Source organism: Sturnus vulgaris, chromosome 5 (genome assembly GCF_052056855.1).
Source record: "Sturnus vulgaris isolate bStuVul1 chromosome 5, bStuVul1.hap1, whole genome shotgun sequence".
Taxonomy (NCBI): Eukaryota; Metazoa; Chordata; class Aves; order Passeriformes; family Sturnidae; genus Sturnus; species Sturnus vulgaris.
Genome location: NC_142247.1, coordinates 157,135 through 174,517, shown reverse-complemented (window position 1 = coordinate 174,517; position 17,383 = coordinate 157,135). Strand labels below are relative to the sequence as shown.

Here is a 17,383-nt window from a genome sequence, read left to right as displayed (position 1 = left end):
AACTTACTGAAAATCACCTCCTATTAAGACATTTTAATAAATTCCATCACACATCAAAGCTGTTGGCATGTTAACTTGATACCTGCCTTTGGAGCTGCTACTGCCTTCTCATTCCCTGTGGGGAGCCCCCAAGAACTGTGTGTTTTGTATCTGGGGCCTCCCAGGTGTTCTGGTGGCACGGATAAAATGTTCTCCTGTGGCATCACTTAGGCTGGATCTGTGTGCTGGCACTTGGAAGCCTCCACATGTACGACTGGTTTTGTTTTCCATTTCCCTGGAACATCTCTCTCTTTGTCAGGCTTTAAGGAGCTGTAGAGAGAGGCCCTGGATGTGGTGCAGGGCAGACAGAGAAGTGATCTGTACATCCATAAAAGTCTGAGCTCCTTCTGCACCCCTGCTATTCATGTCCCTTCCAACCTTAACCTTTCTGCTTTCATTTTAGAGCAGCTGATGGTATCAACCACTTTTTCTTGTGAGAGGCATGGGAAAAATAGAGAAAAGGAAAAAGGGAGGAAATAGTTTCAGACACACTTAGATCAGACAGGGAAATAAGCTCATTACACACATCTTCACACTGCAATCAAACCATCATGATATTTTATAGTAATTTATATTTATACACCAATAAGTATCTTGAAAAATGTCATGGAAAGATTGCATGTGTTTGTTTTCCTAGTAAATGCTTCCAAACAGGTGCATAATGTGCTAAACATTGATTTCTCATTATTCATCTCAATGTTCCTTGGTTTGCACTTAGTTTTCCTTTTCCATATTGTTAATTCCAGCCTGGGGTTAGCTCACCTGCTTACACTAGTGATTTTGTTAAATAGCTGAATACGTTGTGCAGTATCCTAGGTCAGCTCTTCCTCTGTGGCTGCAGCCTTTTGCCCAGGAGTTGCAGCATGGTTTCCTTTTTCCTGTCTGCCAGGTGAACGACGACGTTGGAATTGACTGGAGCAATGAGAACGATCGCCTGCTGGTTTGTCAGATGTGCATCAAACTGGCTGACATCAACGGGCCTGCAAAGTGCAAGGACCTGCACCTGCAGTGGACAGAAGGCATCGTCAACGAGTTCTACGAGCAGGTCAGTGCACTGCAAGGCTGCTTGCCTGCTCTTCTGGAGCATGATCGAGTGCAAAGCCACGGAGAATCGGGGTGAGGAGGCTGCTAGAGTCACATTAATCCATTGTTTTTGCTGGACCAGTGGAAGTCCATTTGTCACTGAAGTTTCTGATGTGTCCTCAGAGACCTCTGATAGTATTTCTACAGGCTGAACTGTTCAAGTCTGGCCCTGTGGACAAGCACTGGCATGGTGACCAAGTGTTTCTTTCCTCTTTTTTTTCCTGTTGTCAGTCATCATGGCTGTCATTTCCCTCTTCTTTAGTGCAAACCCTGTTCTCATCCTTCTGTGTTATTCCAAGACAGCAGCTGGTTCTCATGGCTCTCCTCTGCAGTCTCACATTTTATTGACATGCAGTCCCTGAAAGTGGACAGGACTCCGTGGTTCAGATGGTTTGAGCAGAGCACTGGGGTTGCTGTAGCTGCCCTGCAGCCCAGGTGTGTGTTCACACACCCAGACCCTTTATTGCTGAGCAGGACTGTCCATCACAGCCAGCCTCACCTGCTCCCTGCACACTGAGCCTGACCCACCCCTCGGCCCTGGGGCAGCACTCCCAGCTCTCAGAGCTTGCTCACTACAAGTGCATAATTATGTAAGGCCATGCTGGTGGCACAAGGAAGGAGGGCCACAGATGGATTTACAAAGAGCTGGGAACACAGCCAGGCACTGCTCCTCTCCTGCCAGGTGTGAGGCAGCCCTTAATTGAACCTTTTCCCATTAGAACCTATTTGGTCCTGCTGAGTGCAAGGGTCAGGGCTGTTCCCACACTATTCCTCTGTTTCCTGAGTGGGAACATTTTGAATGTTCTGGTCAGATTAAACTCCACATCCTGTCTTTTCCAGATGGAGCAAACAGGCTAAATCACTGAACAAGACAACCACAGACTTCTCAGGGAGGCTGTGCACTAACTGGGAGTCACAGACTAATCCCTTTTAAAGCTTTTTCAGTTTCCCTTAAATTTACTGCACTTATAGTTTGGGGAAAAAAAATCCAACCAGGATTTGCTGCTGCCTTCTAGTTTATGTAAAGAGACAGGAAAAGGGACATAATTCAGACATTGACCTGAAGCTTCTTCATTTCTTTCAAATCTCCCAAGAAAAAGAAAATACAATGAACCTTACATATAGTATGAATACAGCTGGTTCCATTTTTTTCTTAAACAAAGAGTGTATGTCCCAAAACAACATTTTCTTTCAGGAAATGCTTTTCTTCTTCATTACAACTGTCCCAACAAACTGTACTTGGCAGTTCTGGTGATGATCATAGCTTAGGTGGGTGACTAGTGCAGGCAGACAAAAGCACTTAAGCAGATGTAGAATGTAACTTTCCTTTTCTTCAATAAAAGTTATATCAGAGGGAAGTGCCCCAATATGTCAATATCATCAAAGTGTTGGACAGTGAATCAAGCTTGTGAGGGTGCAGATGTGGGAAGATGTTGTGTTATCTCTTCCACAGTATGTGTTATTTTCCATCGTTCAGAAATGGGATCCAAAGCAGAGAACATTTTCTTTTTGGACTTGATTTTGGCACATTAGGGAGGATAAGCTAGATTCCCTGTTTCTTTTATCTCTATTAAAATCTGGGGTTTTTTAATGTAATATGCTATAAGAGGTGTACTAACCTTGTTGACCCTGCTTTTGAGCATTAGATTTTTTTCTGCGACTGGAAAAGTCTTCATGTTCTCATTTCTAAAAAGCAGAATTTTATGGGAAGTGTGAATTGCCCTGGAAGTATTATCCAAAAAAAAAAAAAAAGTGAATTCGACCTATGCTGTGAAAATCATGAAATAGGTTTGTTGCAATAAACACCAATTTCTTTGAAGAATTTCACTCCCATATACATAAGAACTGCTTATTTAAAATGTGGTTTTTTAAAATATTCAAAATCCTGTGTCATATTGTTGCAGGATGTTTCCTTCTCTTATCCTGTCCAGCATAAGTATTTGAAGACAGGATAGACATATTAGAATAAAAAAACACACTGTAAGATGTTTCACATAATAAATCCTGTTTTAACAGAAAAAATATTTTAAAAATTTGTAAACATTTCAATTGTCAACATTTTTTCCAGTTCATAACTAGGAAGTCTCAGATATGTTTCTGTAAAGAAGAGCAAGCTGTCACCTCTTCTCAATTTGCTTGCTATGTCAAGAATGGATGGCATGTTTCACTGTTTTGTCAACACAAATATTTTGTTTTGAATGATTGAACATAACATTTCAGGGTTGTTTATTATAAAATTAGGAAACAGAACACAAGGAAATGCGATATTTGCTGTCCAAACTCCAAAATGTAGCTCTCATTTTTCGGCTTTCACCAAATACAGATACAGACAGGGTGTTGGTCAGCTATGAAGACCATTGCTTTTGAAAAATTTACATTACAAGGAAATAAATACAAGCACAGTATAACATAATGGAAATTGAAAATACATCTCCAAATTCCAATCTACATCCTGAAATATAGAACTCTGTATTGTATTACAGCATTCAGTTACGTATCAGGCTTGATTAGGGAGGGGAGGTATTTTTGGGGGGGAGGTGGCATCTGCTCAGCTGAGAGTGCCCTGGTATCACCAGGAGCTTTGCTGTGATAGGGAATTGAGTATGTCAGATTTGGTTCTGCAGTGAAGTTTTACTTTATTTTGCATCATGAGAAGGAAGAGAAAAAACTCATCTTATGCCTCCCTCTCTCCCCCAAAAATCTAACAAAAATCTTCATGGGAAAGATTTACTGGTTTTGAACAAACAAATGTCATACATTGCTTTCATAGGGCTCATTCTAATAGTCACAAGAAACAAATATTTATGTCCCAAAGCCAAGGGGACAGCTCCAGGATACTTTTAATAAGGATGAAATTAATAAGAAAACTAGTCTGGTGAGATAGCCCTGTCCTGTAGAAGTTGTCTTGTTCCGTGTAAACAAGGTTGTTGTGAACTAGCAATCACACAAGCAGAAAGGATTTTTCTGAAATAATGTGAAGAAAGAAATGAAATAACAATTTTCAAGTTTTCACACAGCATAAAGTTCAGGGCTAGGGGCATCCTTCTGCAGAGCCATTAACATCCTTGTTACATTCACATGCCTGGTGGTGGCTTGGTGTCAGCTCCCACAAGAGAAGAGCTGTGGCTCTGTGACATTTGACACGATGGCCCTGAACAGGGTCCTGCTGGAAGTGCCAGGGTGGCATTTAGGTGTTGTTCTTTCAGCATTTTTAGTTGGTTGGATATGCCCTGCTCCTTTTTGTGAGACGGTTTTGTTTCACTCAGCTCAGAGGAGTTACAGCTGTTTTTCCTCTCCAGGGTGATGAGGAGGCCAGCCTGGGGCTGCCCATCAGCCCCTTCATGGACCGCTCTGCTCCTCAGCTGGCACACCTCCAGGAATCCTTCATCACCCACATCGTGGGACCCCTCTGCAACTCCTATGACTCAGCAGGGCTGATGCCAGGAAAATGGATAGAGGACAGTGATGAATCAGGAGACACTGATGAGCAGGAAGAGGAAGAAGCAGCAGAAATGGAAACTTGTGAAAACGCCGAATCCAGTAAGTTGTTGACACTTCCATTCTCCAACAAAACAAGTTCCATGTTGTGACCAAAGCACTCAGCAGAGGCTGAGAGCTGGCCAGGTTCAGCATGGGCCTCCTCCAGAGGGAGAGTCAGTGCTGCCCTTGCTGAAGCTGTAGCCACTTACACTAATAATTCCATTAATAATTACAATAATAATTACATTTGTTAATGGAGATGCTCCACAGTTTCAGGACCAATGTGGTTCATATCCACCACTTATTTCTACCTTAGCTGGGGTTTCTGCTGGTGGATCACCTGTCTGTGCATGAGGGCTTTCTAGACTCTTTCAGCACTGGTGTTAATAGACTGCAATAATATCCTGGAAAAAAAGATATCTGGGAGAAGATTTTTCAAGGAAAACACTCATCATTTCCAGGAGTTTACATGACATACAGGAATAACAGAATGAGGGTCTGAAATGCTGATGCAGTAAAAGAGTTTTTAACAATGGAATCATTTTAATGCAAATCTCTTCAAGGTAGCATTAAGAAGAGTGGGAAGAGAATTGGCACTGAGCATTGCTGTGTGCTGGGAGCTGCACCACTTGGCTAATCAGGAACTAAAGCTCATATTCTCCTGCTTCTCTAGAAGGGCAGCACTGCCAATATTGCCTGTACTGAGATGAAAGGCGTTTTACCTTTAAAGGAGACTTCAGGCACTTGTGGGAAGTGACTTTTCAGAGAAAATACTGCAACTATAGACCTCTTCCTTTCATCACTTTAATCCTGCATTACCTTTTTCTTTCTTTCATGTTCTTTCTCCCTCTGAATTTTCTACTACTGTTCTTTTGTTTCCCTCCTCTGAGCCATCTTTCTCACTCTCCCCTGTACCCAGAAGTTTTAGGAAACAGCAGCCTTAGGTGCAGTCATGAAATACCAATACATAGCTTTTTTCCCTCAACAGCCTCACTTTTCCCATTCCTTCCCACACACTTCCATGCCATGCCTGGGTATCATCCCTGTTTTCTGTTGGGAAAGCTGAGAAAGATTTGATGAGTGCAGTAAGTCACATATGGATGTGGAACTAAAATCTGTGTCTCCTGATGTGCAGAATTAACCTTTTTTCTCTAGTAAGACCCAGAGATAAACAGTTTGCATTTAAGAAATCATTGCTGTTTTTCACACACACACTCACACTTGTGCATATTTTAAGTTTAGTACGTTCACATGCACAGAAAAATCTCTTAGAGGGCAGTGAACATCAAGTAATAGAACACACATGGGTTAATTCAGCACCTGATGATCTCTCAGTTCTGTTATAGGCAGAGCCACACATTTGTGGCAGATTGGCCTTTATGGAAGTGCCTGCTGAGAGGAAATGTATGCAACTGGTAATTAACATAGACCCCAAAGCCTGAAACTAGTACTGCTGTATTACAAAAAAAGGTGAAGGATGTTCTCATATATCTGTGGAGTGTCTACCCTTACTCTGAAATCCTTGGTTTCCTTTCATCTGATATCTCTATTCACTTGGCTTCTGTATTGGTGGAGTCAAACAGTGCAGGTTAAAAGCACTGATCATTATTAACTCTTTTCACATTGCAAACAGTCTGATTTTAGTGATCTTCTGTTTTCTTTTTTGCATTCTACCCTGTTATAGTATCTTACTATTCAGCCTGGTGTTTTTAGACTATGGTTTTCAAAACTTTAAAAATTAATGTATCAGAAGTTTTGAAATATTCAGCAAATTCTTTTGACTTCCTTCATACCAAATGGAGGATGCTCCCCTTCTCAGTCACACTAATGTGTGGTGTTGTCTTCAGGTCCCCTAAATTCTCTGTGACTGTATAGACCTTACTCAAGATTCTGTAACAACTTTAGTGTCCATATAGGGGCCTCATAGTTCCTTAGAAAGGTGTACCTGTGAGGAACACAATTTTGGACTTTCTAAGCTTTCTCAATGAACCAGTAAAAGGTTGAGATGTCAGATGCACAGACGTTAAGACTGGTATAGATGTTGGTAAAGATCTTTTGATGAAAATGCCTTTTAGGCAGATAGAAATATAATTGTGGCAGAAAAAAACTTCATCTAGGTTCTGATAATTCACTGAAGCAGTTAAGATAAATTTAAGAGTTACAACCTTAAAGCAGCCTTAAGTAATTTGTTTACTACACAGGAGCGTGTAGTTTCCCGGAAGGTCTCATGCAAGTATAAGAACGAAACAGACTCAGTCCTTAGTGATTCAGACAAGTTTTAACACCACAGCAAGTGTCTGCAGAGAGCAGCAGATGTGGGGTCACCTGGGAAAGCCAGGAGAGAATGTCCTGCTGTAGCATTGGCAGGGTAGGGGCTTCTTATTAGTGCTAAACCTGAAGGCTTCCTACAGGGAACCAAGGGCTTTCTAATGAAGGATTGAATTGGATTTGCTCTGTGCTCAGTGAAAAGGTCTTTGTTTCCAGTTCAAAAGCCTCAAGGGCTAAACATTTGGGATCCTGACACAGACATACTTCAGGCAACCTGCAGATACTAATCCACACAAATTTATTTGGTACAAAACATTCCTCTACGTCACCTTCTTTTGGAAAAATCAGCAGTTGTCTTTGGAGGGGTTATTATTTCAGTTCTGGGACTGCCATTGTCATTGTTAGTGACCAGGAACATTTTTCCAACTTTGCTAAGGAGTTAAGAATCTGTCTTGGACAGACTGCATTGACAGGGGGAAAAAACCATCCTTCAGACAGCAAAACACTTGTAGTGTCAGCTGTGTCAGGAGCCATGAGAACACCAGGGACAAAAACACTTCACAGGCTGAGAGCAGGGGACTGGTGCTGCAAAACCCAGGAGAAACAAGCTCCTGATAGTCTTTGGATATATGAGTACCTCCTTAGTGCCCAGGCTGGTGCCAAAGCCATGTTATGCTTAAGCTTTAAGGTCACCTCCACTGCAATGGTGGAGCAGTAGATGACTCTGAAAATGGAACGTAGGAAAGTAAAATCAGCATTATTTTTTTATTCCCTAGGACAATCAGCAGGGATCTGTTGGGGGTGAGGAGGGCACAGAATTTAATGTGTGTTGATCAGAGCCTTTAAGAACTTGATATAAAATGAGCAGAAACAGCTCAGCAGCACGTTTTATGCATAATCATTCAAAGACTGGATACCTCTGTGAGCAGCAGTCAGGCACAGCATGCAGCCTGGGGACAGGATGAAGCTGGGGCTCAATCTGCAGGAAACCAGTTTGCTTTCCCCAAGATCTGGAGAGGTGCAGCTTTCTGAATTTTAGCACTGTTTAAATTTTTGGGTTTAAAAATCTGTCATAGTACATTCTGTCTGCTTCCTATGCCTTCAGTCTCTTTTCCTTCTCCAGTAGAAACCAGTACATTAATGTCACCTGGTGTTTTACAGGAAAGAAGAAGTTCAAGAGGAGGAAAATCTACTGTCAGATCACTCAGCACTTGCTTCAGAACCATAAGATGTGGCAGAAGGTGATTGAGGATGAGGAGAGGTTAGCTGGGTCAGAGAAGCAGGGCACGGAGCAATCCCCACTGCACCAATCTTCAGAACAAATCCAGGCCATCAGGGAGGAGGAGGAGGAGAAAGGCAAGGCCAAGAAGGATGAAGAGGAGAACACAACTGTAGAACCAAACCAATGACAATATTTACAGCAGTATTTTAAGACAGATTGACTCGTGCACAGACTCTTTCTCAAGCCAGCACAGCATTTAGACACAACACTGTAGAAGTATGGGATAATGCGCCTACAGCTGTTCAATTTGTTTCTCTTTCCTTTTCATGGTGAGGTACATTGTTTAAACTCCTATGCTCCAGGGAGCTTTCACACTGCAGCACCGGCTTACAGACTTTCTTTGAAGAGATTTGGGGGTGGGCTGAATTCTATAGATATAGATATATAGCCAGGGTTATTGGCTGCACACTTCAGCAAAATACATTTAATGATATATTATGGTCACTGTGATATTTACAGGAGAAAGTTATCTAAGGAAATGCTGCTTCTGAAGCACATTTGCAGTTAACAGTAAGGTACCAGTTAAGTAGCTTTTGCTCTTAATGCTGAGGGATAAAAGTTCCAAAGCTTTATATGAATGCTGATATATCCTGCCAACACACGTGTGTGAGTGAGGGGGTGTTTGCAAGTGTGAGTGGATGTGAGGAAATCCAGCATGGTCTGAGTTCTCATCACACCAGCTGTAGCACATGTCCCAGTACACCACAACAAACAGAAGGCCAGAATTTAGAGAATTCGTGCCTGCAGGGGAACAATTTTGAGGAGCTTTTCTTTCCCATAGCCCAGTCTGCACTCCAGCTGTGGGCAGCAGCCATCCAGCTGTGGCCCAGCTGCTGCTCTGGCCCTACCCAGCTGTGCCTCCTCCTCCTCCTCCTCCTCCTCTTCCTGTGCTGCAGGCACCCCATCCTCCTCTGCCCTCAGCCCCTGGGCACAGTGACCAAATGCATCATTCAGAACTCAGAACAAAGCTCAGCTGCTGTGGGGGAAGGGGGGAGTGGGGGGTCGTGGCCCTCCACAGAAAAGCAAAGGGTGGGGACAGTGCCAGTCCTGGCACTCAGGTGTCCCCAGCATCAGCTTCCCCCAGCCTGGCTTTCAGTGTCAGGTGCTGGATGGGAGCAGTTTGTTGCTGGCATTCTGCTTAGAAGCAGCATGTTTGGTCCCACCAATATATTTTTCTTTTTCCTTCTTTCTTATTTTTATTTTTTTTTAAGAGAAAGAAAAAGATCAGGCCTGTAAGAACAGCAGATCTTTTGTTGTTGTTGTTGTTGTTCTGTTCGTTTGTTTTCTCTGTTGTTTATGCTGTGAGCCAAATGTCTATTTAAAAGGTTGGATATTCACTTTCAATATTTTATTTCACAATATATTTGTCAATGATTAGCTATCTAGATGTAAATATGGAAAAATTTTTATGGGTTCCTGTAGATAATGATATCTTTAAGAAAAAGAAAAAAGAAAAAGATAAAAAGGGAAAAGTTGTTTTGTAATGATAATTTTTTGAAAAATAAATACAAGAACATTTTTATACAGTGTAGCCATTTCCAAACCCCAGGAATAAATTCTTGAGTAACTTGTACAGACCCTTCTGGGAAACCAGTGGTCTACAGGATCAAGGCTTTAAAATATAAATGCTCTTGGGGACTGGCAACACCAACCAGTGCCCCACAATTTAGAGACTTGTTCCCACAGAAAGAGATATATATATAAACTTCAGTATCTCTGAAAAATCCTTTGACTTATGTATGCTTTTTCTACTTTTATTCTGCAGCCCATTACCAAGAAGAGGGTTGCTTGTGAGAGTAAGATTCGTCGTGAAAGGCAGAGTTCGTAGAATCCTTTCTGTATTAAATTTCTGACATTACACCCATCACTTTTTGCTATTGTTGCACATTCACCAAATTTCCTGTTGACACCTCCCAAAATGTTGGAAAACATTCTCTATCAAAGCCAATCACGTGTATTATCACTTCAGAGTTCCTTCTTGCTTTGCATTTCTGTCAAAATGAGGTTTTGTTCAAAAGAGGATTTGGGGTTTTTACTGCTTGCCTGATATTGTCCTGACCTGCTCGTACCAGTAGAAAATGTGTTTGCCTTTCAGCAGAGTGACTGGAGCAGGGTTCTGAATGCTCTTATCAGCAGGAATATTTAGGAGGTTTTTTCCCATGAAATCAGGAAAGCAAAGGTTCAAATCACAGTGCTATTTTAAAGGGAAGGGACATAGCAGAATTCATTCAAAATAAAAAAGTTGTCTCCAAGATCCCAGTAAGTCTCGACCAGTTCTAGCTTGCATTGTTTTCATATCTCTTCAGTTACTTTAATTGATGATTTTATTTGGGCTTTTCTTGTACAAGTGATGTGCATACCTGATAGTATGAGAAGGATTTATTATTCCTCATTCTGGCCTTTAAAAATTAAACTTACAGAGATGCTTTAAAATGTCCCATCTCCAAGCACTTCTTTGTCGATTTTCAGTGCATAATCACTGCAACTGGATTTTAATACTGGATTTTATATTGCCTTTTCTGGAAGATGAAAAATTCTATTGCAGCAAGTGTTAGTGGGTGCCCAGTTGGTAAAATTACAAAGAAACATTCAATAATGCGTCAAAAATCCTGTGAGTAGATTTTCACATATTCCTCTAAACTGGCATACACAGGGTTGAAAAGCACTAGGAACAGCTAAGAAAAGTTATCTCAAAATGTGCTGAAATAAAACCGTTCTATTTTTCGGTTGCCATGAAGTAAAATTAGTAATTGTAATTTGTTTTCCTGCATTGCCAAGGCAGCTGTTGGAAACTGATCCACCACTGCTACCCTGTTTATGGGGACAGTCTGAACTGGACCTTTATGGTGAAGGAATTGCTGACAGACTTCAAATGAGAATGATTGGTTTTTAATACAAACTAGAAAGAAATTCCAGTGAAGAAGCAGAAGTAGCTGTGAGTGCTCAGCTTGGTAAGAAGTAACTTTTTTTTTCCCACTTCACATAGTTATTAATCCAGTTTCTGCAGGTGGCCCCTCCTTGTGAATCTGATTCTCAGTCTTTGAAGGGCACATCTGGCAGGCAGTGATCAGGCAATCTCCAGGCTGGCTTAGATATAACACAGAAGAAAACACCAGAGAGATTTTATGTCAAAAAACCTTTTTTTTTTGCGGGGGGCTTTGGGATTCATAAATTACAAAGTGGGTAATTTCGGGGGCTTTATAATATTTTCTAATCCAAAGGAGGAAAAGCTTTTCTCCTGCAGTTACAGCAGCCTTTTGGAGGCAGATCTTGAAGGTTTCCCACTTTGTGTAGTCCTTTGGTGTTGCAAGCACCAAATAAACCACAACCTAATAAATATTTTAGGGAAAAAAAAAACAAATTAAAGAAAATTGATTGCATTCAATCAGCAAAATGTTTTAGGTGGGATGTTTACAACGTTGATACGAATTCCTGGTACATGCCTTATGTAAAGCAGTGTGTTAGATACTAAAGAAAGCAACCCCCCTTTAATCAGTGTTTTGCAGTGGCAAACCCAAAGTACTTTTGTTTTCTGCTCTTTAAAAACAGCAAGAGAAAGACTAGATGTTTTTTTCCATTTGGATATTTTGTTTTCCCCATTTGAATGGCACTTGGTGTCTGATCCTGTTCTCTTTGGTCTACAAGTTTGCCCAAAATTCGAGGCTTTTGCTGTCCTTGCAGTGACTAAAGGACTCTGTGTCACATAGCAATCACATGTCAACACTTTTGTCCCTATATTGGCACTTTCATGGATAGCCACGTGGTGTTTACCATGGAATACAACTTTTCTCATTACACTTGTTTTGCAGAGGGAACACGGAGAGTGTCAAAGTCCCAAATTTATTTAAAAGGTATTTAATTTATCTTTTCTTATAGGAGGAGTGTAAGATACTAACTTCTAAGATAACAAAAATGCTGTGACTAAAACCAGTAGTTTCCACCATGTTCAAAGAGCCATAGTTTACTATGCTCTGTATTTATGCTCCAATTCTAAAATCTTGGTTTGTTTTTAGCTAAAGTGAAAAGCATTTTGACACTTGCCTGTGAAAATCATCTACTTCCTCCAGTAGGAATTTGGTGTTTGATGAGATGTTGCAAGTTGTGCACCATAAGTGAGTGGCAGCACTCCAGGGAAAAGGGATTTTACTGTGCTCTTGGCAGGATTTTGGATGGCCTTGATCTGTGAATGAAATGTTTTACACAAAGCTGTGTGTCACCAAAGGCCCCCCTGTGACATTGTGCAGGGTTCTCACAGCAAACGTGGTCAGGTTGTGGCAGGAAATGGTTCCCAGGGTAGATGTCATTTGAGAATGCTTTTGTTCATAATGTAAGGATAGTTTTCTTCAGTTTGTATTCTGACATCATGTGTAAACTCCTCTCTGCATCATCATCAGCTTAAAGATGGATTTAGGTCTTTACTGTTAGTGTACCACTGTTAGAATTTCTTAAGATCCTGGTGGTCTGAATCTGGAAGAAAATTAAGGCTATTGAGGTTCAAATATATGCTTTTAAATATACCACTTGGCATCTAAGCAAGTCCCATTCTATGCATTCCTTGCTGCACATTTATTTGTTTGTTTTCTTTAAAATTCTAAATTTCAGTCTGCTTTTTTGCTAGAATTATTTTTTCTTTCTGAAATTCTGTCCCCCTCTTTCCTCAGAAATGCCCTGGAAAGTAAAATGCAGTGTGGAGAAGGCAAGGATCTTGCCAAACTGAGCACCAGCCTGTGGCCTTGAGAGAGTCCTTTAGAGCCTGTAGGGACTCTCAGCACCCAGGGCTGCTGCTCTGTGAGCTGGGTCAGTGTGGGCTAGCCCTGAGCAACCTGAGCCTAGCTGGATTTGGAATCCTAGAGAATTTTGTCAGTTTTCGAAATGAACCCTAAGCATTTTTGAAAACTTAGCCGTAAGTCTAATGCAGCCAAAGGTTTGTGGTTGTTGCTGGCTGTTGATGAAGTGCTTGTGCACAGTCCGTGCAAGCCCTGCCTGCTCGAGGTGCCCCACACCCCGTGAATAGGGAAGGAAGGTTTCCAGCTAAGGATGAGAAGGCAGAAGGTCAGGCAGAAGTTCCCAAAGTGAAGAATTCACCTCTCTGCAGGCACTGAGGGCTGCCTGCTGCCCCCAGCCCTGGACACTGCCCTTCGAGCCTGAGGCTGTGGTAGCTGTAATAGCTGGGGCTATCCCATTATTATAAAATGGAATAAATGGAATAAATAAAATATTCCTCAGCTGACAGCTCAGAGCTGGGCAAGCACTCCTCGAGATGATGGGGTTGTGCACATGCAGCAAGGGAGTCAAAATAGCATTTTGGGGGAAGGAGAAAAGGAAATCGTAGTCCAGTATCAAACAGATTTCATAAAGCAAAATTTATTTTCCTTTCCTTTTGAAAGCAAATATAATCCTGCTGAAATGGGGTAATCTTAGATTTTCTGGGAGTTTAATTGTTATTTGATGTTTCAGTATTAGTTAAAATGATGGCAGTGTTAAAGAGGAGATCATTATTCCCATTAATTAGAGAGAGGGAATATTTTTTCCCTATTTTTCAGTGAATCAACAAGTAAGAATGTCTGGGGATCTTGGAGAAGAATATATGTCAAGTGATTTTGAGCAGATGAAAGAATAATAGAAATTAGGTGTCTTAAGTAACATTGGAAGAGCTTGCAAAATTACTGATTATTGGAGTCAAACTTTGATTTTGAGCAAAATGTCACCAGTACATTTGAGAGAAATTTCGTGTGATAAATCTTTCTTTGAATTTCATCACTTTCTTTTAGCAAAACAACATTCCTTTGCAGATGAATCAAAGCAGGGTTTGGCCCCTGCTGTGGTAGTTATTGAGTCCCAGTGTTGGAGGGAGCCGTGTGAGAATTATTCTCCATTTACAACCTAATGATGATTTATTCAGAGGCCATTAGTGGATTTCCCTGGCAGGCGGGTGTTCTTTTGATGAAAAATGCATCACACCAGCTCAGCAGTTTGCAGATGTCACCTGGGGGGGCACCTGAGCTCTTAGGAGGAGACAAGGGCAGGGAGCCTGGGGCAGAGCAGTGCTGGTGCGTTTGGAGACTTCATTTTCACAATGGCAAAAGGGGGCTAGAGCTCGAGCTAGTTACCAAGACTTCTTTGATAGGACTGAAATGGTGAGCACTGTGCAGTCTGACCCCCTGCCAGTGTCACCTGAGGTGTGTGCAGACATTCCCCCAGTGCCTGCTCATGTTAACCTGCAGGTGAGTTCAGGTAAAACCTGCAGGTGAGTTCAGGTAAAACCTGCAGGTGAGTTCAGGTAAACCTACTGGCGAGTTCAGGTAAAAGCAGCTGGCCTTGGGTGAGATCTGTCAAGCTGAAGGATGTAGTAAATCAAGAAGAATTTTTGTCTGAAGTTGTTTAATTCTCCTTCATTAAGGAAAGCTTTACTTGGTGCAAGAGGAGGAAAACAAAAAGAATATTTCATTTGAGCTTTTCAGGTTGCTGGTCTGTGCCAGTGGTTTGTGGCTTCCCCAGCTGTGTGTGTAGCACATCTGAGAAGTGGGAAGAGAATTGTTCTGCCCTGGGTGCCACAGGAGCCTCTCTGCTCTGGGGAGCACCACTGAAATGTGCAGCTGTGGGAAGAGGTGTGTCCCAGCAGTGAACTAGCCAGGGAAACCCAAATATTTCTGTTTTCTGTGTGAAGCATAAGAGCAGGTATACAGGACTGTGCCAGAGCTGCCGGCCGTGTGTCCCTTTATGACTGAATTCTCTTATCCCGAGGCAAAAACCATAGAAATCAGATCAAATAATAGCTTGTTTCCAACACTGTCTTCCCCCACTGCAGCAAATGCTTAGAAACAATTGATGTGAATTAGCAGCTGCTCTTTGCTTGTAAGGATTTATTGAAAGGAGTTGGGAGATTTTGGTCGTGGTTTTTTTTTTTTTTCTCCTCTGACCCTAGTCATTTTCCCCACATGCCTTTCTGAAAAAAAAAAAATAAAGCTCTGTGATCTGGTCAGAGACAAAACAGGGAGGGGTTTGCCATGTGTGTACATAGTGCTTTAGGTAGAAAGCCTGCTAGTCTGTTAAAGCTGACTTTCCTTTTCAAAATTCCTGCCTGATCCTGAAACACAATGAAAACCTGTATTTGAATGCAAAATATTGATTTGTAGGTGTTTGTAAACCTTGATACTGCAGGTGGTGTCCCAAAAGATCAAAGACAACGTTAATAACTGCTATGTGATGTTGATGATATATTTAATATTTCAACCATGTCAGCGTACTTTTGGTCATTACTTTTCTAAAGTTAAGTCTTCTTCTCTTGAATAATCAATATCAGATGTTTGCATGATGGAAAGTAATTTAAGTTCACTCTTTAAAAAGCCGTGATTCATACTGTGGGTTAAGTTTGTTTAACAGATTAACATTTTCACTGATGGGTGGCAGTTTTTTTTTTTCTTTTTAGTGCTTTTGATAGAAGAACATCTAGAACATTTTCCAACAAAAAGACATTTTTTCCTCCAGTTGTGGAAGAAATACCTTCCAAAAATAATTCTTTCCAATACAGTTTGGCCTGTCTGGGTAACAATATGCAAGTATGTATATCATGTAGACGATGTGATTGAAAAAATTAAAGATCCCATTTTGATAAAGTAATCAAGAAATTAAACTAGCAAGATTACAACCCTTTCTGACTTAAAATCTTGGGTGTGCCAATGTAATTGAAGCATTTGACCCCCACCAGATTTGAGGGCCAAACTATACACGTTTTATTTTAAAATTGACAACAGCCCAGACAAAGTTCTTTTACACCAGGAAATACTGAGAAATTTGGTCATTTTATATCCTGTGCTGTGAGGTTTGACTCCTGGCCTGGGACCTTGGGGCAAAATTATTTTAATGATGCTTATTCAGACTCAGCTATAGTAGCAAGTATCCACAAATCACTTGTGTACTACAAATTTAATCCCTCCTTGATTTTTTTTTTTCACTTCAAAAGGTGAGAAAAAGGCGGGGGGAGTGTAATTTTATATGGCTCTATTTGAAAAGGGTTTTCTGTACCTTTATAATTCTTTTGAAGCAATATTTAAAAAAATAACTGCCAGCCAAAGTGGCAATGCAGAAAAGTGCCATCTTGTTTAGGATTTGTACACGCCAGTTTTTAACACAGTGTTCTTTTCACTAAGTACTACATACGTTAACTTATATTTATATATTGTCAATATTGTTGTAACCAAGCTTCTCCTTTCTAAACACTTCAGGAACAAGGCCTTGTATTTTTAGGTGATTTTCATAAACAGAATAATTCTTTTCCTTTCACTAGTATCTTGCACTCGATACATGTAGCAATACTTAATATATTCTCTTCACAAGTATTTGTTAAGTGATTTAGTTAATGGCTGATAAATGTTTTGTACAAAATAGATTCTGTACAGGAAAAAAAATCTTTTAGATAAACATTATTTATTTTTACTGTTTTGTAAGTTAGACACTATAATGAAGCTCCTTTTTGCCAGAATTACTGGAAGTGCCTCTTGGTAAAATGTATTATACAGTAAATATGTATTCAAAATTATTAGAAATACTTGTCACAAAATGAACAATGTGGATGTTGCAATGTGAAGACAAATGTACAACATAAATATAATTCTGTGGTATCCTGTTGGCTGTGTTTCTTTTTCCTTTATTGAACAAAATTGCTTTCGGTACCTAGCTTTTAGTTTAAATGTCAGGCTACAAATGACTTGTACCCTCTTTAGACTCTGATTGAAATCCAGTGAAAGCTTGTATATATTGAAGTATATGGTGTATATATATATATATGGTGTATATATATACCATTTTAGCTGCCAGCCCTGCTTGGTATCTGTTAGTGACCCAAGCTCATGTTTATTGGTGTCTGATTTCCTGAGACTTTTACCTGCAGAATTCTGCACTTTGGTTCAGATTAGTAATAAATCCCATGTTAAATATTTTGTGACTCAACCAATCTGTGGAAAGCCTCGTTGTAGCCATTGTTCTTTAATGATGACCAGTATTGCAGCACCCATCATCAGTGTACTACTCAATCCAATTAATATGGACCCTACAGACTGAATGTGTTACATGGCAGCATTGAGCCACAGCAATGCAGAGTGACTAATGCTTCCAGAGAAAATGAAATGTGTTACCTTAACAGTTTCCCATATTAATCATAGAAGTAATCTGTTAAAGTGGGACATCAGTGAGTGAAATCAATTTTCTTGCCATTATATTGGTAAGTATGCT

At 40.7% G+C, this 17,383-nt stretch overlaps 1 protein-coding gene across 3 annotated transcripts in view; it reads left to right on the top strand.

The window, feature by feature from the left end:
- The window catches only part of PDE3A (phosphodiesterase 3A), a 219,913-nt gene extending 203,135 nt beyond the window's left edge, over nucleotides 1–16,778 (top strand). For all 3 annotated transcript variants that reach the window (XM_014869925.2, XM_088164503.1, XM_088164502.1), the window contains 3 exons: nucleotides 929–1,084; nucleotides 4,422–4,662; nucleotides 8,032–16,778. In XM_014869925.2, coding sequence (XP_014725411.2) covers nucleotides 929–1,084; nucleotides 4,422–4,662; nucleotides 8,032–8,279 — 645 coding nt within the window. In that variant the 3' untranslated portion in view covers nucleotides 8,280–16,778. The remainder of the gene's footprint in view (nucleotides 1–928; nucleotides 1,085–4,421; nucleotides 4,663–8,031) is intronic.
- Nucleotides 16,779–17,383: the final 605 nt, after the last annotated feature.